Source organism: Ursus arctos, chromosome X (genome assembly GCF_023065955.2).
Source record: "Ursus arctos isolate Adak ecotype North America chromosome X, UrsArc2.0, whole genome shotgun sequence".
In the NCBI taxonomy this organism is placed as follows: domain Eukaryota; kingdom Metazoa; phylum Chordata; class Mammalia; order Carnivora; family Ursidae; genus Ursus; species Ursus arctos.
Genome location: NC_079873.1, coordinates 83,076,733 through 83,100,291, shown reverse-complemented (window position 1 = coordinate 83,100,291; position 23,559 = coordinate 83,076,733). Strand labels below are relative to the sequence as shown.

Sequence of the window (23,559 nt, the reverse complement as noted above, 5' to 3'; positions counted from 1 at the left end):
GGGAGGTACAGGCTATAAAACAGTTTCATAAGTCTGTGGAACTACGGAGATGGGGATACACAGGAGTACAGACTACTTGCCTGAAGGTGATCACTGTGAACAGTGTGAGGAAATGCACTATAAGGAAGAGCAGTGAGGGAGAGGGGAATTTGACCCAGTAGATAAGTTATGACTCAGATTACTGCATTTTTCAAAAAAGACAACCAAAACCTTTAGAATTAGTGATTTAAATATAAGATTAGAGTAAGTGACTATAAAAAAAATCCTGAGGCCCATTATAAGGGCTTCCTTTTGTTCAATGAGAGTCAGAGAAAGACTATAAAACTAGGTCCTACTAAGAGAATAAGTTATTTAATCTACTCTTCTTATCTAAGAGTCAAAATAATGGTTTTGTAAGAGGCTCCAACAAGTCTCAAATTTGGGCAGGAACAGATACACACATATGAATATGCCTACCACAAATGTGTATATTAACAGTGGTACGGTATGCAGACACCTGATAAGTCTTCCAGTTAATTTCATGTACTAGTGAAGAAAACCTAATGTAACCAGACTATTTGATATTTTTAGTCATGCTTTAAGTTCAAGGACAAATTTTAAGATATTAATGCAGCTTAGTTTTTCCTCATGTGAGACCACAAATGAGTGCTAGCTCTTTGGCAGCAAACTACGAAGACAAGTGTGGTGTATGTTTGCCCAGGGAACCAATTTGAGTCTCAGGGTCTGAGGCTCAGATGGGGGCTGGTCACTAGGCAATCCTTCTAGCAACTGGCCATACTGCCTGAAACTCAGGACCCCAACAATGAAAATAGGTGCATATCATCAATCTTGACTTGGCAATAGACTTGACACTGTGCTGGTACAACATGGTCCATCGTTCCAGGTGTGTCTAACAAAATCAATCATCAATAACTAACATAAAGAACACTTTGAGGACCACACTCCCAAAGGTTAGTCATGGCTCCCTTGGAGACTGGCAAGGAGTAAGCAACTAGATCTACTATGCTACCTTTCATCACAATCCATCCCCATCTCTCTTTTTCTTTTAGTCTTTTTTTTTTTAAGTAGGTTCCATGCCTAGTGTGGAGCCCAACATGGGGATTGAACTCATGACCCCTGAGATCAAGACCTGAGCTGAGATCAAGAGTTGGGCCCTTAACCAACTGAGCCAGCGGGTGCCCCCCACCTGCATTTCTTGATCAAGGTCTTTTTAACAACAAAATAGTCACAGCTATTTGGACTTCTGCAGTTAGTACAGCATTTATACATAAGCTGCAGTAAGAACAACATAAGCATACCTAATACTTGCAGAAGCCAATGAAGGGCGTAAATAGGCTTCTTTCAATCTGTAAGACCATTTCAAACATCTTTATATTGATGTAGCAGTTTATCTGTTTACTCCCTTGTTCTATGACTACTTGAACTTTGTGATAAACCTGTATAGAGCCATTTAATATGGTAATGAAACTAAATCTAATTCTTCCTCAGGCCAATCACTCTTCATTGGTATCATATTCTTTGGAGGTTTTAGTTCGGTTTCCCAATACATTTGACTATCACATGATTTATTTATATAAGGTAGTTGAATTTTGCCAACAATACTAGTATTACACCATATCACAATATGGTTAGGATACAGTTTGGTTTGGTTACAAAATAAATGAGGAAGTATCACAGAAGTGTTTATTAAACCTTCCTAGTAGAATTGTTCTTTGCCCATATACTAGATATTATTATGGACAAGTGTTATCACCAGTGAGGATGATTCTGTCATTTCTAGGTTCCATGTTAGCTGAGGACAAAACCAATCATTTGGCTCAATTCACACTATTATAAAGTTATAGGTTCCCAATGACTATTATGCAGGAAGGCCATCTCCCTCCCGTGAAGAATACATGGGTATCATTCAATACTATTCCTTCTAGCTCATCTTATTTTGGTCCATCCCTTTGGTCAAGATAACTTAGAGATCAGCAATGTAAGTTACAATTTCACTCAAAAAATTTCCACAAAGTTGGGGATCTGCATGTGTCTCAAAGATGCTCTCCCTGAGCTTCCATAGCTAAAAACGGGAGGCCATTACCCCATGGGTACTTGGGCCTCCATTTGTAGTAAAATAGTTAAAAGACCCTGTTGTGTCAGAAATATGCTCTTTCCCAGTGTTGAGTGCTAGCCTTCTCTAGCATTAGGTATTGGGTCTGTGTGACCATATTATCAAGGCTTTACCCTTTTTCCAAGTGGATTCCCATTTTTTCCCTCCTGGCAGATGATTCCTTCCAATGTGTCCATTTCAAAGAATAAATTCTTTTCTTCTGAAAAGCACTCTTCATCAAACGTTAATTCAGCTTCTTCCATTATACCTAGGTCAGCTTCTATTTCACCTAGAGCCCTCTTTCATTTCACTAGCCAATGTTTAATCCAACACATGCCTTGTTGCCCCTGAGTATTAACTGCTTAAGCACAGTTAGGATACATGCACTATACACCAAAATTCTGGGTGTCTCATGCCAGAGTCAAGTGTATAGTGGTCACTCCCAAATTCATTAGTTTGAGCACACCACAATCTTCCTGATCGCAGGTTAGAGTTGTTCCCAGTGTGGACACAAATCCACCATGTAATGCCTGATATGTTATTTTCATTCACAACCTATTGATACTTTTCATTTGTTTAAAAGCTTTCTATGCACAGAAACAGGGATGATATGTGTTCTCACACATCATACTATGACATATCAGGCATGTGGCCACTACGTGCTGTCCATCATATTTGGGCATCTTGGTCATCAAAATTTATGATTATGCATTTATCAGTTTGTCTGACATTATATACTATGCATTATGATAGTTCAGAGGAAAGACAATCCTGAATATTCTAATGAATTCCTCATATTCTAACGAAGACAAGTTTCTATAACTCAGTTTCATTACCATTTCTACCTGTAAAATGGTAATAATGCAGTTAAGTATTTAGTGATTGTTACAACCATCATGTACACCAAGCTCTACCTTTTAAAAATAAACAGGAAGTCAGGAAAACTGAATAACACATAAATGACATTGTAACACTCTAGAATGTTAATAAGCAAAAGGGATTACCAGTCATATATCTAATCCTTTAGTCACCAAAGGATACACAGATATAGCCCACTAAGCAGTGAAAGAAGCCCTTTCCAAAGCCTTCTCTAAAAGGTGAGAAGTATTAATGCTACTCTTTTGTTTTAAAGATTTTATTTATTTGAGAGGGAGAGAGAGCGTGCGAGCGCGTACGCTCGTGAGCTGGGGGAGGGGGAGAGAATCTCAAGCTGACTCCAGCGCTAAACACGGAGGCTGCCGCTGGAGCTCGATCCCATGACCCTGAAATCATGACCCGGGCCAAAATCAAGAGTCAGATGCTTAGCTGAGCTATTCTTGACCATTTTTACACAATTTTCATAAAATACATTATAAACTATGAAAATTACTTAAATGAATGATGAGAACAGAGTTAAATATTCAATGGAACTTATGTGACACCAGTCAGTTCTTTATAAACTGTATTGCTTTCTGATGGGGTTTAAGGCCATGTTAACAGATTTATTATAGCACTTAGAATACAGAAATACATACCCCACCATGAACATACACAAACCAAACACTCTTGTCATTGTACCCATAACCTTTAATAGTCATACTGGATACCAATTTCTCTCCAACCTCAGAGATAAAAACAGCCCAATATATAAATGTCAAATATTAACACACTGTGAAACTACTGAATGGCTTGGCATAAGAATTTTAAACATCCTTTTGACCACAGCTAGTAACAGGCTGAACCTGCCACCAATGTGATAAGCTGCTTCTCTGAAGAGAGGAACAGAAGTCAATTAACTTTAAACATTGAGATAATCATCACTCATTACCACATACTGGTGTCTAATCTTTATGAAGTTTTTATAATAAGATTTCAATTTCTAGTCTGTTCCTAAATTCAATTAACTTCAATATAGAAATCTTTACTGCTCTCCCACTCCCAAATAAATTGGGTTGACCTTTCCTTCTTGGAAAAAGAGTACATAAGTGGCCAGAATTCCATTGCTTTGGGAGGAACTTCTCAGTACATACAAAAATGTATTCCTGCTCTTACTATATGATCAGCTGAATGCATTAAATCCCTACTGAGCCTTCTGGAGAAATAGCACGCCACTCCATTGTGTTGAGAATACTTGAGAGGCGGAGGAGCTAAGAAATGATGATGGCTTGGACCAGGGTGGAAGCAACAGAAGTGGTGAGAAGTAACTGGATTCTGGATACTTAATGAAGGTGGAACCAACAGGATTTGCTGATGGAAGTTATATGGGAAGTGAGAGGTAAAAGAGAAATAAAGATTTCTGGCCTGGGGTCAAGAGAAGTTCTTTTGAAAAGGGAAGCAATCAATAATAGCACGTTTGTGTGTCCACAGTGACAGAAGACAGGGCAGACAACATAGGGTACAGACACAGATGCACACAGATGGGTAGCTATGGCAGAAACAAGGAGAAGTACTCTTTGGATCGCTTCAATTTCCTCAGTGGAATAAGATCCAAACTACAAGCAAAGTAAAGTTGAAGGAGGTGCTGGAGGTTTAAGGAGAAAGGAACATATATGATTAGTTACCTGTGAAAGCCCGGGTGGGGGTTGGGGGCAAGGTGGCTCAGAAAACGTGGTGTGATTGTTGGCAGCATTAAGGGCTCACTTCGAGTTTGTGGTCATAAATTTAAAGTGAGATCAGTCTTACTGAGGCCAGTGTTTTTCTACTACTTCTGAGTGCAGGCACAGAGTAAGGAGGAAGCAGGATTTAACCAGGGTTGGATTTTGACAGCAAGTGTAACAAAGAGAGAGAAGGGCCAAAGGAACTGAAGATGTATACATGGGAGTGACGATGGGAGTGACCATGGAAATGAAGGTAGGGAAGGAGAGAAGTGAGGACATCAAGGGGATGAAGGACAGTTTAAAAGTGCTAGGATCAATGGCACACAACCACAGGTAATTCCCTGGTTCCATGATGCTTCTGTATTTTTGCTCTATTAATTCTATACTTTGTACCTATTTATACACCAGTTGTTAAAATATGATATAATAGAAATTATGAATATGTGACTGGAGCCTAGCACTATATCATGTACCATCAGATCTTTAAACCTGCCTTCTCATGATATTCAGCCTAGTCTCTCTTCCCAGCCCTGATCCCACATGCAAATACACGCATGCACAGACACACACATGCATGTAAATTAACAGTGGTTACCTTTTGGTGGTGACTGCAGTTTTTTTGTTATATGGGGTTTGGGTGAAGGTTTTTTCCCTTGTACTTTCTGATTTCTAAATTTTCTATATTGAGCATGAAATGCTTTGGTAATTTAGAAAAAAATTAAAAGAACATATGTATTTACACTCATATATAATTAAATGCTGGCTATGCTCCCTAATGAGGTGTCAGAAGACTTAATCAAGCAGGATTAAGGCCATAGACAAATTACAGAAAATAAAACTTTTGAGAGGATGGAAGCTGGTATGCTTTAAAAACTACCAGTTTTCCTAAAACATGCATGGATCACTCTCTAGCAAGTGAAATATATTAAAATGCACGGTTCTGAAACTACAATTAAAAGAGTATTTTTAGGGCGCCTGGCTGGCTCAGTTAGTGGAGCATGTGACTCTTGATCTTGGGGTTGTGAGTTTGAGCCCCACGTTGGGTATAGAGATGACTTAAAGATAAAATCTTCTTTTTAAAAAATAAAGTATTTTTAGATTGGAAGAAAGAACCACTACAAACCTGTTTCCTGCTTTGAGCTCTTGCATTCCGTAATCTTCGAGCAGAATAAAAGATAAAATAGCCCACAGTCGCTGCCGTAATAATAAAAAAGGACACAGAAACGAAGAAAATTGAATAGTGATTCACCCAAGGGCCATGTTTTTTCCCTACTTCAATGACCATTGTTACTTGTATGCCTCTTTGAATAGATTGTAGAATTTTTGTGCCTTTCAGATTGCCAATCATGATCGCAACAATGTCTCCTGCACCTGTAAAAGAAAAGAAATTCAGTTTTAGTTTTGGTAAAGCATTCTGAGTATAAAAATCCAATTGCTAAAGTGATTTTACAGTATTCCCAGTGAGACAATGGAAGGATACTCATTCATTCAATTAACGTTTATTGGGCACCTATTATGCATATATGTTATAGGGGATATAAGCATGCTAAGACTTGGTTACTGATCTTAAGGAACTCATAGTTTATTTTATTTTATTTTTTTTTAAAGATTTTATTTATTTATTTGACAGAGATAGAGACAGCCAGCGAGAGAGGGAACACAAGCAGGAGGAGTGGGAGAGGAAGAAGCAGGCCCACAGCAGAGGAGCCCGATGCGGGGCTCGATCCCACAACGCCGGGATCACGCCCTGAGCCGAAGGCAGACGCTCAACCGCTGTGCCACCCAGGCGCCCCAGGAACTCATAGTTTAGTAAGGACACTATGATATATAACAAATACCTCCCCTCTCTTCAGGCTAACCACCTACAATTCAACAGTATTGAGTTTAGGGCCAAATTTGCCTCTTACATGAAGGCTTTCTTAAAGATAAATAGCCCCCCAGGTGGTAGAGAATCTACTATCCTAGGGAATCTGAGATTTGGGAAAGATAGAAATACTTAACTACATATTTTCCCAATTTATAAGGTGATAGACTGTCTCATGAGCTCACTACTAAAATGTACAAGAACTTACATATCAGGAGATATGTAACCTGAGATAAATGTTTACGAGCCTAAACATACTATATATAAATATATATATATCCATGTGCCATTTTTCCATATCCTCTAAAGCAATATAAAATTTGTCCAAGGTACTCTAAGGTTTTGCATGGACCTAATCAGGTTAGCAATGAATAGAACATGTAAAATTAATAGTAACATATGGTTCTATTCAACACCAACTAAGGTCAAGCCTGAAATTAGACTATGCTTATTACTTAGTCTAATAGTCTAAATCTTAGTCTAGAGGCTTAATCTCTTTAACACCTCCCTCTCTACCCCCAACTATATAAATCTTGTGAAAAAAATAAAGGACAAACATTATCTTTCCCGGTGTTGTGAGAACGTCAGATTACTCATGCCATTCCAATGCTTATCAAGGTTTATATTCCTTCCAGTTTGTACGACCTGAGACCAATAATCTTAAGCAAAAGAATAGAGTTCTTTGAATGTTAAGAGATTACCAACCAGAGAAACCTCCCACTGATACTAGGTTAAGGTACTAATCTTGGTTAATGATCAAACTCCAATCTGGAATAAACATAACCCCACACCCACCCACACATGCATGCATGCGCGCACACACACACACACACACACACACACACACACACACACCTCTAAAAGGCTTAATCTCTTTAGACTTAACTACGTAATTTTCTCAATTTATAAGGTAATAGACTTTAGAATTTATTTATTTATTTTTTTTAAAAGATTTTATTTATTTATTTGACAGAGATAGAGACAGCCAGCGAGAGAGGGAACATAAGCAGGGGGAGTGGGAGAGGAAGAAGCAGGCTCCTAGCAGAAGAGCCTGATGTGGGGCTCAATCCCATAACGCCGGGATCACGCCCTGAGCCGAAGGCAGACGCTTAACCACTGTGCCACCCAGGCGCCCCAGACTTTAGAATTTAAACACAAAATTACATTACTAAAACAGTATTCATACTTTCAATGGTCAAAATAAGAGCACAAACCTTAAATGGCAATGTACATAGCAGAATTACTACCCGAGTAATCCCTTAAATTTATGGTCCCTAGTGGCCAAAGTCTTCAAAAGATCAAGATGGTCTTACTTGAAATTACTAATTCAAAAAACAGATTCATAGGGTATTATTATAGATTCTTAAAGTTCTAAAGACACTTTTTAAAATATATGATAGCCATCCAGTTAAAACCTTTTACAACTTTACTCATTTGCCAATACTTAGTTTGGTAGACATTGACAACTACTCTCTTCTCATTTACATGAAGAAAATCTCGAAGGCAATGGGAAGTGGAAGAGTCTGAAACGCCTTTTGATGTATCCTTTTCCTCTATTAGTATATGACCCAAATATCCCTTACAGATCTGGAGAATTGGCTATTTTGCAAGAGAGCAGCTCATTTTTCTATTTAGGAGCTTTACATTTCTAGATTTCGGACTAAAAGCACAGATATTATTTCAATTCTCTTTTGTCATTATTTGTTTTTTCTCTACAAGCCATCTGTCAGGAAAATTTTGGGTTATAAAGATTATGTAACTCAGTATTCATTTCTGATATTGTAACCTGTATAATCTTTGAAAGTGAAGATAATTCTAAAAATCAAGCTTTAGAATATAATTTTAAAGATTTCTTTTAAAATCACAGATGTGTCCTAAGCTTTTTGACTAATAGAAATAAGTTTTCATTCCTTTAGACGATATGAGGTGGGTGGCAGGGGTGGATGCTCAGGAACATACGGACCATTGTGGTCAGATGGAGATTAAAAAACAAGGACAGTCAAGAAATGTACTTTGTCTACACATAGGGAAAAATGCTGTGCTTCAATTGCCCCAAATTCATATTCATACATGCTATATATAGTCCAACTATCTATTGAATTAGTTTTCTAATCATATACAAGACCTATTTCTAAACATTCTTACGCTTCTCCGCCTCCCCACACCTTTTCAACTATTTAAAAATTGCTCGCTCCTTCTCTTCCCAATCACAGTTAATGGTATCACAGCCTTCTGGTCATCTGGTGTGAATACTCCGAATCCTGTCTGAAATACTCACTGCTAACCTATTCAGTCCTATAGATGCGATTTCTTTGGTGTCTCCCATTATCAGATCCTTCCTTCCATTCCTGCTGCCTTTTTAATATAGGTCTTCATAATTTCCTTGCCTGAACTCCTTCAGTAATCTCCTAGCTCTATACCCAATATTTCCCTGTCCTTTAAAATTTCATCAGAGTTTACCTTCCTGGTTGACTTTTGCCATCACTTGATTGCATCATGACTCTTTCTGGCTGTAAAGTCTTTCCTGACTTGTTGGCCTAGCATTTAAAAGCCTTTTATGATCTGGTCCCAACTGACCTTTCCAGTTTGATGTATCTCCACTACAACCCCATCTCATGAACACTCAGATTCAGGCACATGGCATCGGCTCTTGTCATTCATTTTTTATAATTGTCCTTTTTGTTCATTCTGTTCTCTCAGACTAAACTTTCCTACATCTGCTGACACTCCACCCTCCTTCTCTGCCTGTGCATTACTCAAATCCCAGCTCAAACGCTGCCTCCTATATTCTTTTCCCAAGTTCCAAGAAAGAACGTAAATGTTCCCTCTGTTCCCTTGTCGGTTGGTTTTTAACCTTTATCTAGTACTTTATTTTGCTTCGCATTTCAATTGGCGTGTTGTAGTCCCTCTCTAAATTACAAGCATCTTAAGGACACAGGCTGTCTTTTAATGAACTACAGTAATGCTTTCCTTTAACTGGTATTGTCAGGGAATTAGGCATCCTGCAAAAGTGAAATTTCCAAGTAACAAAAAGTTTGCACAAATAATTTTAACAACATTTTAAAAAGTAATCTATACTGTCCTATTTTCCTAATTAGGATATACTGATTATGATTTATTATTGACAGTGGATCATCTTTGTGAACCATTATTTTATATGGTACTGGCAAGGTTATTTGTCCCCAAACTGTTATGATTTTTCATCAAAGTCATAGATTTTTGGAGCTAGAATGGACCTTAGAGATCACCCAGTCTGACTCATTTTTGAGTTCTCACTTTGGGTAATTTTTTGAGGGGTGGGGGAGGGAGATTCTCACTTGTTGCCTCTAGCAGTGTCTATCCCTCTTTCTAATTATACTTCCAATCTGCTTCCAACTCTGAAAAGTCAATGAAGCTTTGGTCTAAAGAAAAAGTAAAATGGGCTTCCAAAGAGCTGGAGGGCTTCAGTTGCAAGTACCCTCTGATATTTATATTGATTGCTCAGTGACATTTTTGTTTGCTTCCTGAATCCTGGCTATGCTCTGGATAATTGAGGTTGCCAGATAAGATTTATCTATAAACCAGACCCTGTTCTAAGTGCCCTACATGTATTAACATATTTAATCCTCATACCTACCCTATAAGGTAGGCATTGCTATTATCTCATTAAAGATAAGATCGACTAACTTGCCTAGGATAACACAAGCTAGTAAGTACAGAACTCCTATCTGAACCCAAGCAGTTTGGCTCCAGTGTCTCTGCTCTTCACCACCAGTCTACATCAGCTATCTTCAGTGAAACCTAAAGTGATTATTTTACTGTAAGAATGAAAATTAAACAGATACATTCAGGATGGGGGAGTTGTGGCAAATATTTAACGAAGAGGAAGCCTTGATTTGTAGTGTGTGCCAATTTCCATGGTATAAATAATTCTCCCTTAGCCATATGAGTGCACAGTTGGGAAAATATGGGTACAATTACCTTTTTTCCCCCAAAGATTCGTTTATTTTATTTGAGAGTACGCTCCCGCTGGGTGGGGCAGAGGGAGAGGGAGAGGGGAAGCAGACTCCCCGCTGAGTGCAGAGCCTGAGAAGGGCTCAGATCTCAGGACCCTGATATCATGATCTGAGCTGAAAAGCAAGAGTCAGATGCTAAACCAACTGAGCCACACAGGCGCGCCTGGGTACAATTATCTTGACAGCATTCACTCAATTCAATAAGGAATCCTTGAACTTGCTATTCAAAAATCATTAACAACATCATGTAGCTCAATTTTTTTTTTAAATTTTCACTTTGCTACCTAAAATATTTTGGGAGAAGGGACAGATCAGGAATACGTAACAATTAAGCAGAAGAAATACTCCAATTTCAAATGTTCAACACTGAATAATGGTTTCTGCCTGTGCCTATCTTGGGAACAAAGGTAATAAAATAGACTGTACCAACTCTTATACTCTTACGGAATATCATTCAATTAAAATGTTAATATAAATAAAGTGTGTCGATACTTGGCACTACTGGTGAAAGACACTTCCCAGTTATTATTCATAATATATAGAAATATGATCTAGGATTCTGCTGGTGGCCAAGCCCTTTCATTTCCTTCAAAAAGCTAATGATATTACGGTTTTGGCCTAATCTTACTTATTTGTGAACACAAATTCATTGAACAAATATTTATCAAGTATAAACTATGTAGTAAGTTCTGTGCTTCTAGACTGCCCCCCACATTTAAATATTAATGTGTCAAAATATAAAATAAATTCTAAAGCATTTTACAATATATGAAATATTCTAAGTATAATGATGACATACTTACAGCACCGTGGCATTCAAACACAAAATGCAAGGGGGTGTAGAACGCTGTTCTAGTATCTCTTTCAACCAGTATTCCACTTTTAATATTAGAAAAGAGAATATTTGCAATGAACGACTTACAAGATTAGTAAGGGCTATTGAAGGCCAAAGTAGCTCTTCCAAAACCAAGTTCACATTCAATACTGCCCAACATCTTGATAATATAGTGAGGTCAGCACTTCTGAATTCACTCATATGTAGGATGAATAAGATCTAGGTGTGAAGAATTCCAACATGATTCTCCAACAAACATTTCCTCCATTAGAAAATCTGGAACCAATTCAAGTGGACTTCTGAATATTAATTTTGTTCATCGTGGCTTTCAAAGGCTCAGTTTTCCCCCCTATAGCAACTAGGGAAGGTCAATGTATTTCAAAGAGGAACACTAAAGGTCCTAAGACCAAGGAGTCCTAAGTGGCATTTTTTAAACTAGTAAAAAAAAATTATGTGAACTTTTAAGCCCAACTAGCTTATCTTTCTTCAAATTCCTGTTCTGTGACTTTTTTGCCCCCTTTTGATTATTGCCAGCCACAGATGAACCAAATTTAGGTTTCTTACATTGACTTCCTCACATCAACTCTCGATTAAAAAAAAAAAAAAGTTCTATCATTGTACCCCAACAGACATAAAAATGATTTCTCAAAGGTATTGGAAATATAGGTCTGTGGTTGACTGGGAATCAGACAAATTGGTACTGCACACCTCTTTAAATATGTCATTATGCTCCTAACTAGCGTTTTAGTTAAATTCAAGTCTGTTGCGGGATATGAAACAGGCATTAGTATAGTTTAGCTGTTGGGTAAAGCAATGGTTAACATTCTGTATTGTTACCAAATTACCTTTTGGGGGGAGGGATGGTGACAGCAAAAAAGACTAAAATCACCTTTTATTATTATTCTTTTTTAATTTTTAAATTTTATTCATTTATTTGTCTGGGGGGCACAAGCAGGGGGAGTAGCAGGCAGAGGGAGAAGCAGGCTCTCTGTTGAGCAGGGAGCCCAATGTGGGGCTATAATAATTCTTTTAAGCCAAAAAAAAAAGTGATGCTGAGGTGGACAACCATGGGTAGTACGACAAGTTGCCTTTCTTTCTGCCTGAACCCACAGATACTTCTGCTAGAGGTTTTGAAAATAATACTACATTATGGAATAGGTCTCAGATTTGATACAGCACCAAAAAACCTCTGGCACTGAGAGTCTTCAGAAAACGGCATATTAAAGACACTGGGGAATTAGAAGCAACACTGTTCAAAGGTCACATTTACATAATTTGTGGATGACAGGTCATATTCACAGGTAAACAATTCTTAGAATTATTTAAAAATACCTAGCCCTGTCTGGACAATTCTGATTTTCATTAGGGTAGGTTTAGCATATTGTTAAGAACCAGAGGGCTAGATCAGCATTTCTCCAAGTGTTTAGTCTCAGGACTCCTTTATACTCTTTAAAGTTATTGAGGAATCCAAAGAACTGCTGTTTATGTGTATTATTTCTATTTATAGTTACTGTATTAGAAATTAACACTGGTAAAATTTTTTTTAACATTGGAAAATTTTTTTAATATTTATTCATTTAAAATCACAGTTGTAACTAGATGTTAATGTAATAGACTTTTTTTTAAAAAGATTTATTTGAGAGAGAGAGGCGCCCCCGAAGTAACCTTTCTTTAAACAGCTCCTTTTTAACTTAGAAGTACTACTGATAAACAGGTTATTAAGATTTGGGTATTTGGACGACCTTTGCTAAAAATTGAATGAAGTGAGCCTGTCATTTCAAGGAAAAAAAATAAGAGTATTTGTTGCTAATGGTAAAATGTAAGTGTTCAAGGAAAAATTAGAATTTTTTTTAAAAGATTTTTTTATTTATTTATGTGACAGAGAGATAGCCAGCGAGAGAGGGAACACAGCAGGGAGTGGGAGAGGAAGAAGCAGGCTCCCAGTGGAGGAGCCCGATGTGGGACTCGATGTGGGACTCGATGTGGGACTCGATCCCGGAACTCCAGGATCACGCCCTGAGCCGAAGGCAAACGCTTAACGACTGCGCTACCCAGGCGCCCCATAATTTTGGAAAACTTTTATCTACCACGTGAACTTGACAACTTCCTGATACTTAGACTTTTCTGATGAGATCAGTGGTGATATTAAATAACCATGATTTTTTGATATTGTATAATCTTGAATCACTGTAAGATCTGCATAACTCAGTGAATCAGTACTTTCCAAATGACCAATGCAGAGTACAAAACCATGCATGGATAAAGGATCCATTTGATATGTCAAGACAGATCCGTGCATTTTCATTTAGTACAAAGAGTTCGTTGATACGGTTTCAACCTTGCACTTAATGTTTAAGAAACTGCCACTTGTTGAGTTTTGGTGCAGTACCAAAGAAGATGTTTACAATTATTTTTTTAATAATTGCTACTGATAATGTAATAATTTTAATAATATAGCTACTAAGTGCTATAAATACAATTTTCTAATTACAAATCTGCATGAGTACAGATTTCCTTCATATACCTAAACCAGAAGAACAGATCACAATCGATCTAAAGCAGATAGGAAGATCCAGCAGTCTTCTATTAAGTCTGACATTAAAGAGGTTTGCACAAATGACAATGCCATTCATTATTTTTGGGGACAAAATATTTTTAATTAAAAGTCTATTACGGGGACCTGCGTAACTCCATTGGTTAGGCATCTGCCTTCCACTCAGTCATGATCTCGGGGTCTTGGGATTGAGCCCCGAGTTGGGCTCCCTGCTCAGCGGGGAGCCTGCTTCTCCCTCTCCTGCTCCCCCTGCTTGTGCTCTCTCTAATAAATAAAATCTAAAATAATAATAAAAAAAAAAAGGCTACTTCAGCTCACGACTCGGTCATATAAGTGCTTTTCCTTCAGACAACCATCATACTTTGGTATGTTGCAGAAGTGCTTTATGCCTACCTCCCATTTCATCACACAGAATATTTAAAAAAAAGTTGTGCATGACAGGGCAGAGATTTAATAAAATTAATTATGCTTATTGATTCATCAAGGACTTTCCTAAGTGAAACTGGAATTTTTTTATTATAAATACATAGAGGTGTAGTATAAGATACAGTTTGGTGCCTCGGTCGTAATTTCTGCTAAGGCACCAGCAGTATTTTCCCACCATTGCTTTTACCCCACCTATGTAAACATCAACACAGTGAATATGGCAAATTATGTGTATGTATTATTATGAAAACAGTTTTCAATTCATGGACCCCTGACAGAGTCTGAGGGACCACTGGTCCCAGATTATATTCTTAAAACTGTTGGGCTAGATGAATGATCCTCAAATGTTAATATGCATGATGATTACTTGAGAAACTTGCTAAAACATTGAACTCCCTGGGCCCCATTCCCTGATTCAGTCTGTCTAAGGCCAGACTCAGAAATCTGCAGTTTAACAAGTTCTCTGGGTTCTTTTGCTGCATGTGGTCTGTGGCTCATACTTTCAGAAATACTGGGCTGGAGTTTGAATTATAGTTTGATGTTATGATCAAGGAGTTTCAAGATAGTGGTTCTCTCTGGCCAGATCAACACTAATCCTTCACTCTGCATAGAAAAACTCTGCCAATAGAATTATTTTGTTTTTATCAGTAAGTACTTTGTACAGAAAAGTTTGAAAATTAGTCACATCAGAAACAGGCCCATTCCTTTCCTGTTAGAATACATCTCTACTGCCTCTGCATTGTTTCTTACCTAAACGTCTATAACAACCTCCTAACTGATCTTCAAGCCACCAGTGTTAGCCTCCAATTCATTCTTCTACAGCTACCAGATACATTTTTCTAAAAGGGAAAAATGTTCATATTATTCCTTTGCTAACGGCCCTTAAAGGAGTTCCAGTTCACCTACAGAATAAAGTTCAACCTCCTTTATAGGATCCCGACCCATCTGGGTTAGGAATTCAGCTTTTACACTGTCTAGTGCAGACTTCCCTTGAAGTTATCTCGTTTTTTTGAGGTTTGCTAACTATGAACTCCTTCAGGTTAGGGACTGGGTCTTTCATCACTGTATCGACAACATCTAGCAGAGTGCCTTGCACCTAATATACATCAAATAAATGTTTTGATAAATGCCATTTTAAGTATGCATTATATGTAGTGATAATCTGAATCTTGATTCAATCTAAAAACAAATTTATCCTTCAAGATAATTGTGGTGAACAGAGTCTAAGGTGCACCTCCTCCTTACAGTCAAAGACAGCATATCTTGCTTGATAGGGCATGTCTGCCTACAGCAAGGACATATATATATACACAGATAAAAAGTTAAACACTAATTCTACTCTATAGACTTTTGGGCTTAATGTGACGCCTACTGCCACAGTGCTGATCCCACTGAAACCACACACTGCCAGAGCAGCACTAATGGTAGCAATAATCTCTCCCCAACCTGGGGCCTGACCATACCTCAGTTTCCCATTTACATTCAGCATCTAGGACAGATGCCATTTCAGCCCCAAGCTCAAGTTAGAACCCAGTCATCCTGGCTCACTGGGAGACTGGTAATTTAGCCACTTACGAGGAGGTTCAGAGGACAGAAAAGAGAAGTCTTGAAACAGCCGGGAGAGGTTTAATGTCTATACAACCTTAAACTTGTGCTGATACTAAGGAGAAGAAAATAATAAGATATGCTACTGCAAGACTGTGCAGAAATTGTAGTAAATAAGTTATTTCATTAATAGGGTATTCTGTAATTGTATTAAAATTTTTATGCTATAAAGTTCTATTGTCATAGTTTTTGTTTTGGGGTAGTAAGGTTTCTAGAAAGCAAATTCAACATTTGTTGTTGCTAGTTATTAATGTTTTCTGGAGGAAGGTTAGTCGGTAAACTCTACAGCATCAATGTATTTATTCAATCCTTTGGGATAATAAATTGTGCAATATCCAGAGCTGTTCAGAGTCTGATAAGATAAGAATATGTGATGGTGCAAGATGAAGCAACTACTGACTAGCAACATATACACCACAGGTTAAAAACAATTAGAAAGATATTTGTCGGGCAGTAAAAAAGGATAAACAAGAGATTTAGGGGTTTCGAGCAAAGGAAACTTATACAAAGGAGTGTAAGAAATTATGGTGATCCTTTGTCCTTGTATTAATCAGTTCTGTTTCCCTGTAACAGGAGACCTTGGGAAGGAGAATTCCAGTGAATAAATTGTTGCTGTAACCACGGGGAAAATATGAGCACAAAACCAAGCCACAGCCTAGACTTCCAATGAAATTGGGACATGGTCTTCACTACTTGCCACTTCACCCTCAACCTTTCAGACCAGGTGACACCTGTACAAGAACATATGGAAGGGACATGCACTTTGTACCTTAAATATTTCCGAACTCTAGGGAGTGCCATTTTTGTGCAGATCTAAAAGCCCCATCTAAATTGATGTTTTAGTGTCAGACTAAAATATCATTGGCCAAAAAAAAATGCAATAAGGGCTGAAAAGGGGAGCTCCCTGGAAGGAAAGAACCACATCATTGTTTATCTTTAGCTACTCCCTGCTCACTCTTCTACCACAGTATCCAGCACAGTGCTGGTCATAAAGGGTATTCAAAATTGTGTTTAAATTGGAACTTCCTTTTGCACACATTCACTTCAGTTATAGTTTGTGATAGGGGACTTACACTGGAAATTTCATTAATCATTAAAATTGGGAAGAGCATTGTGCTTTGAGATCCAGTATTCATTGTGACCTGGCCATAAGATCCCAAGGGTACAAAAGTCACAGATGTCCCATTAGTATTCTATTAGGTCTCTAGATTAGAGAAAAAGAGAATTTGGTATGTCTCAGCAGAAATTTTGGTATCATTTAGTATAAAAATTCATAAATAAGGACACTTTACTAACGGAGAATATTAAATTTCTTCCTGTATGAAGTATTACAAAAGCTAAATTTTATACCAAGGTCCACATACTAAATATAAAAACAAACATCAACTGGTCTCACTTGTGTTTTTATGCTTTCACAATGAATTGTTTCTGAAAGTCAATAAGGAAAATAAGCCTAGCCTGTAGAGAACTACACTTTGAAGTCACACTAACTTGATATAAAAGGTATCACATTAGTACAAAGAAATATAACTAAAACGTTTGTCATCACGGTTGAAAACATGCTGTTCTTATCAGAGTGAGATAGGTGGTTTAGTCACTCTTTGACATTGACAATACTTTGATACAGTTAAAACCTGAGGCCAATCTAATAAAATAAGTGAGGAGAGAAGGAGGGAGGAGTTATCAAATGCATGGCAATATCAGTGTTTTCCACATTCTATTTCAGGTGGTAAGGTGTTTTAAGAGAAAAAGGGTTCTATAGATCAGTAAGTTTAGAACATAACCCTTGGAACAAAGTTGAACAGTGTTTCTTCAGCTTATCAGAGGCTCTGAGAAGCTGTGCAGGGATCTGCATTGCCAATCTCCAAAAAAAAAAAAAAAAAAGTGCTACAGACGAGGATGTTGTTAAACTATCCTTTAAAGAACCTGGCTGTGTAGTACTTCATGTTTTATATGTTATCTGATTTCTCCCTCACAATAACTCTATGAGGTAGGTATGATTATCACCTCCCATTCTCTAGATGAAAAAACTGAGTCTTAAAGAGGTTAATCTGGTTACGGTTATAAAGCTATTACATGACAGAGTTGGGATTCAAATCAAAATCCATCTGATTCCTAAGTCCCCTCTCTTTGTCACTGTGCCATCAAAAGGTCCACAGCCATTTCTATTGTTTTAGCTTAACATCTTGATTTTAAGGAGTTGTTGCTGCTAAAAATGGAAATGCACAGGAAGTAGAACAAGACAGTTGTTTGAGCTTCTTGATTATGTGATTTCTCCCTGCGTTTCTCAAAAACTGTCCAGAAAAACAGCAATTTGGATGTCATGGGATCCCCCCCGCTGCTTTCACATATAAAACAATTATATATCTCAAAATATGGGAGTAATAGCTGCAATAACCAAAGGAGAAATACTACGTTTAGTAATAAAACTATTAGGAAAAGTTTCAAGAGAACTAACATTTGCTCAATGTCCACTCCATGTCAAATACTTTATTTACAAAATCACAGAAAATGGGCATTGCTATTCCACTTTTTACAAACAAGATCAAGGAAGTCCAGGTTCACAATTTGCCCAAGATTACATGTTTATTAATTGGTAGAACTGGAATTCAAGCTAAGCAGTCTGACTCAAGGACACCCATTCTTCCATTGTAATATGCTATCTTTCAATTTCAAATAGAACACATTCATCCTTGGTACACTAGATTGAAATAAAAATAGAGCAATCATGAAGCTTTCCTTATCATCAAAGAATAATCTGTTAGTCTTTAATTACATTACTCAAGGTAAGTCAACAACCTCTTCTTCATCAATTCGACCAAAAGGCATCAAATAGGAATGGCAAAAAGGGTTGAAGGATGGGCCCTAGGGCAAGGGAGGTGACTGGTGGGGTGGCACAAGCCAGTTTCAGTCTCTCTTAAACATCCTGTCCTCTTGCAAAAATGAAATGATGGTGGTGGAAAACAAGACTTTGGAATACCACTAAACTCAAAGTATTTTGGGACAATGTTAAATATAGGTTGCTCATAGATCTATGAATGAAGACCTCATTTGATATAATCACAGTTTTCTAGCCTTCCTTGAAATGATTGTTAAGATCCTCTAAGATAGAAAAGATGTACTACTTTGAAAATATGTTTATGGCTAAGTTACAAATCTCAGTTATGTTCTCAAAACTTTCAGGAACATTACAAATGCTATTAAAATAAGCCAACTTCTGAGATCACCATAGGTTAGACCACAGGTTAGGAAAACAAAATGCAGAATCCTTAAGGTGAAAACACATGGAAAAGGTAAGGTTGAGCTAGAGTCGACGTTACAAAGAAAATAAATAAGCAGAGAAAATTCTAAACCAGCATGACCAGGACAAATATAATAAACTGTATCTCACCAGGCTATCATTATGAACAAAAGCCACACAGAAAACCCTAATGGGTTGTGTTTCAAAAATTCATTTGTAAGTCAGTTGTTGGGAAGTAGAGGCAACACACTTTCCCATAGTAATGTTGCTAGACAGTCTTTGGGTTCCCAAATGAGCCCATAAATGATCCCATGTGAAAGGCTTTGAGGACTAAAAACTGCAAAGCAAATGTGAACTATTATTTAACCCGTATTTGTAATTGTAATTGTAAAACTTTTCAGGAAACAGTATCACTGGAATACCTAAAGCAAAACGAACAAAAGCATTTCAAATTTATCTTAAATATCAGGACATAAGAAAATACATATTTAATCAGGAGGATTACATGGCTCATGGGGCATTTTTGTAGAGATTGTAGGAGTAAGTTATGGACACATTCAAGGTTATTAGATATGAGAGCAGTGATTTGTTATGATGTTTAATTTCACTTCAAAAGAAGTGGAACCACATAGAAGGAAGCTCAGATATTTTTTTTTAAAGATTTTATTTATTTGACAGAGATAGAGACAGCCAGCGAGAGAGGGAACACAAGCAGGGGGAGTGGGAGAGGAAGAAGCAGGCTCATAGCAGAGGAGCCTGATGTGGGGCTCGATCCCACAACGCTGGGATCACGCCCTGAGCCGAAGGCAGACGCTCAACCACTGTGCCACCCAGGCGCCCCGGAAGCTCAGATATTTTTTAAGATTTATTTATTTGAGAAACAGAAAGAGTGTGTGAGCTGGGGGAGGGGCAGAGGCAGAGAAAGAATCTCAGGCAGGCTCCCCACTGACTTACCCCCCCCCCCCGGAAGCGGGGGGGGGGGCTGATTTTAGCAACCTGAGAGATCATCACCTAAACTGAATTAAGAATCAGATGCTTAACCGACAGCCACCCAAGTGCCCTGGAAGCTCAGATTAAAAAAAAAAAAATAAGACGACAACGAAGATGGGGCTCCAAGAGTATGTACAGGTGTATGTGTGTGTGTGTGTGTGTGTGTGTGTGTGTGTGTGTGTGTAAGATTATCTAAGGTAGAAATAATCAAGCTATGAAAGGCAGGGGAAAAGAGTGGAAAAGTAGGATATAAAATCTGTCCTCGGAGGAAAAGAAGTAGTACAGAAGGTACCCTTGAATTTGAGTTTCTTGTGCAAACTGTTAATTGGTGGAGTTTTGTCTAGCGGACTATCACTTCAAGGGAAATGCTAATTTTAAAAACAAGTAATTCAATTTTAATAACAAGTAATTCAATTTTAATGATGTCTTTACTCTAACAAATTTTCCTCTTTTCTTGAATGACAAAAACTATTGTTATCAGATGAACCCAATGTGTCATAGGTGAAAACTGCCAATATATCGGATTCTTTATACAAAGCTGTTAAACTTAGCACTATTCTTATAAGTACTGAAAAGAATAGGTATTAAAGGTGGCAAGTGAGGGGAAGCAGGTTTCTTAGGGGAAAGAAATAAAAATACCAAGAAAGGTGAGAGGTGTGTATATGTGTAAGGGGGAAAGAAAAACTGTATAAATAGTGATACGAAGGGTAAAGAGAAATAGTTCATATTAAAATAGAAAAAGTCAGTCTTTAAAATTGTTTAGTGTTCAAGGTTATTTTACATACGAAAAAACCAATTAGTGTTAACAAGAAAGGACCACATTAACAATCATATGGGTAAGATATATTCAAAAGGCCAAAGCAATTGTTTAAATTCTCATAATAGTCTGTAAATCATTTCTATTACCAGATATGATTTGTTCCTGTTGTTGCTATAGTCACATTATTAATGCTTTCTTTAGGATTTACCGATGCTATAAGAATATTTTGGGTTTTTAAAAAATGACTGATTTTTTTCTTCTTATAAGTATAAAATACATTCAGTATAGGAAATTCAGAAAATACAGAAAAACATAATGAAAAGAACAAGAATCGCCCATAATTCTACCAATCGGAAATAGCCAAGGTTAACATTTTCTCTTTAAAAGCTAAGACTTTTTAGTTGCAGGCAGCATTTCACTAAGCTACTTCAACATTTTATCTGAAACAATAATGACTAATATCTTGAGAGAAACACATACATATACATACACACACACACCATCAACTGAGTTCTAGACCATCTTCTTTCAAAAAAGCTCAAAATAAATAGGGTTAACTCAAAATCACAGATTTGTAGCTAACTTGAGCATTCAAGCATTAAAACCAAGTAAATCATGACTGGGTTCTGAACCTAACGGCCTCCATGAAGTCAGGCATGAATCACCAAACTTTGTTTTCCAAAGAAATCAATACTGTAACAAGCCTGTGGGTAAATCCAAGCAGCAAGCACGTGCCATGATATATAGAAAGACATACATACAGCTTAAAGAGAAAAAAAGAACAGGAAATAGAACAACAAAGAGCCCTTGTGCTCTGCTCTGCTCATAGGGTTCCAAAGTGGGTGTTAACAGCAAAATGTGGCAACTCTGAACTGGCTTGGTAACTGCATCAAAAAGTGCATGTCCTCTGAGCTTGGAAAGAACTCCCCTACAGTATACAGCTGAGGACCACCACCGTTAACTCGCTCCAGAGCAGCGAAGGCGACAGTTTCTGTGGGTGATGGAGTTCCTACCCCGTGCTGCAAGAGCTCGCTCCCTCAGGACCCAAAGTTCAAAACTTCTTCATCTTGGGGTAGGACGTAGTCTTCTAGGGTTCTGGCACAGTTCTGTTTCTTGATCTAGGCGCTTGCTGCACAGGCATGTTGACTCTGTGAAAATCCACTGAGCTATAGACTAAGGACTTCTGTATGTTTTTGGTATGTACGTTATACTTCAACATAATTTGCATATACAAAAAATTCTTCATCCCCAGATAATATTTGTGGTGTCTTGTCAAGGACACTCTGGGCAAAACTCCAACGGTGTACAGTTCAGTGGTCATCATGAAAACAAAAAGCCATCTTAGCCAATGAGGTGCTACTTAACCAAGCAACAGGGAAGCTAGGTGCAAACCTCATTCGTGACAAAGACATCGCCTATAGGAATATCATGGGAGACAAGGAACTAAAAGCACAAATGGTGATCAAACCTCTCAAAAGATCAAGGCCACAACAGGTAATGTATATGGGTTAGACCAGAGCACGTTTATGGCTGGAAGTATACATTTAGGTAAAGCTCTGTAGAGAATATTTTTATTTTTTTATTATAATATTTTTTTATTATATTATGTTAGTCACCATACAGTACATCCCTGGTTTCTGATGTAAAGTTCAATGATTCATTAGTTGCGTATAACACCCAGTGCACCATGCAATATGTGCCCTCCTTACTACCCATCACCAGCCTATCCCATTCCCCCACCCCACTCCCTTCTGAAGCCCTCAGTTTGTTTCCCAGAGTCCATAGTCTCTCATGCTTCATTCCCCCTTCTGATTACCCCCCCTTTCTTTATCCCTTTCTTCTCCTACCGATCTTCCTAGTTCTTATGTTCCATAGATGAGAGAAACCATATGATAATTGTCTTTCTCTGCTTGACTTATTTCACTTAGCATTCTCTCCTCCAGTGCCGTCCATGTTGCAGCAAACATGCAAAAGAATGAAACTTGACCGCTCTCTCACACCATACACAAAGATAAACTCCAAATGGATGAAAGACCTCGATGTGACACAGGAATCCATCAAAATCCTAGAGGAGAGCATAGGCAGCAACCTCTACGACATCGGCCACAGCAACTTTTTCATGACACATCTCCAAAGGCAAGAGAAACAAAAGATAAAATGAACTTGTGGGGCTTAATCAAGATAAAAAGCTTCTACACAGCCAAGGAAACAGTCAAAAAAACTAAGAGGCAGCCCACGGAATGGGAGAATATACTTGCAAATGACACTACAGATAAAAGACTGGTATCCAAGATCTATTTTTGTTTTAAATGCTCCAATTCCTATCCCTCCTTGTCACCATTTCTTCACTTCCTTTCTGCGGTTAATGAAAGAGAAGCTTGATCCCTACCCCCAGTCAAAAACCACCCCCTTCAACTTATAAGGAAATCCTCTATTTTTAATTACATGGGGAAATGCTTACAATAACAAGCTGGATACAAAATCGTACATACAGTATATAATTATAATTCTTTAAATATATATATGCAGAGCAAAAGAAGAAAATGACAACAAAAACACCCCAAAATGCTAAAATGGTTATAGCTATGGATTTTTATATTTTCTTTAAATTGTATTTTATT

The 23,559-nt window shown here is 37.7% G+C and overlaps 1 protein-coding gene across 2 annotated transcripts in view; it reads right to left on the bottom strand.

The window, feature by feature from the left end:
• RNF128 (ring finger protein 128) overlaps nucleotides 1–23,559 on the bottom strand; it is a 94,555-nt gene that overhangs the window by 25,813 nt on the left and 45,183 nt on the right. For both annotated transcript variants that reach the window (XM_026478785.4, XM_026478784.4), the window contains exon 2: nucleotides 5,792–6,039. In XM_026478785.4, the coding sequence (XP_026334570.2) occupies nucleotides 5,792–6,039 (248 nt within the window). The remainder of the gene's footprint in view (nucleotides 1–5,791; nucleotides 6,040–23,559) is intronic.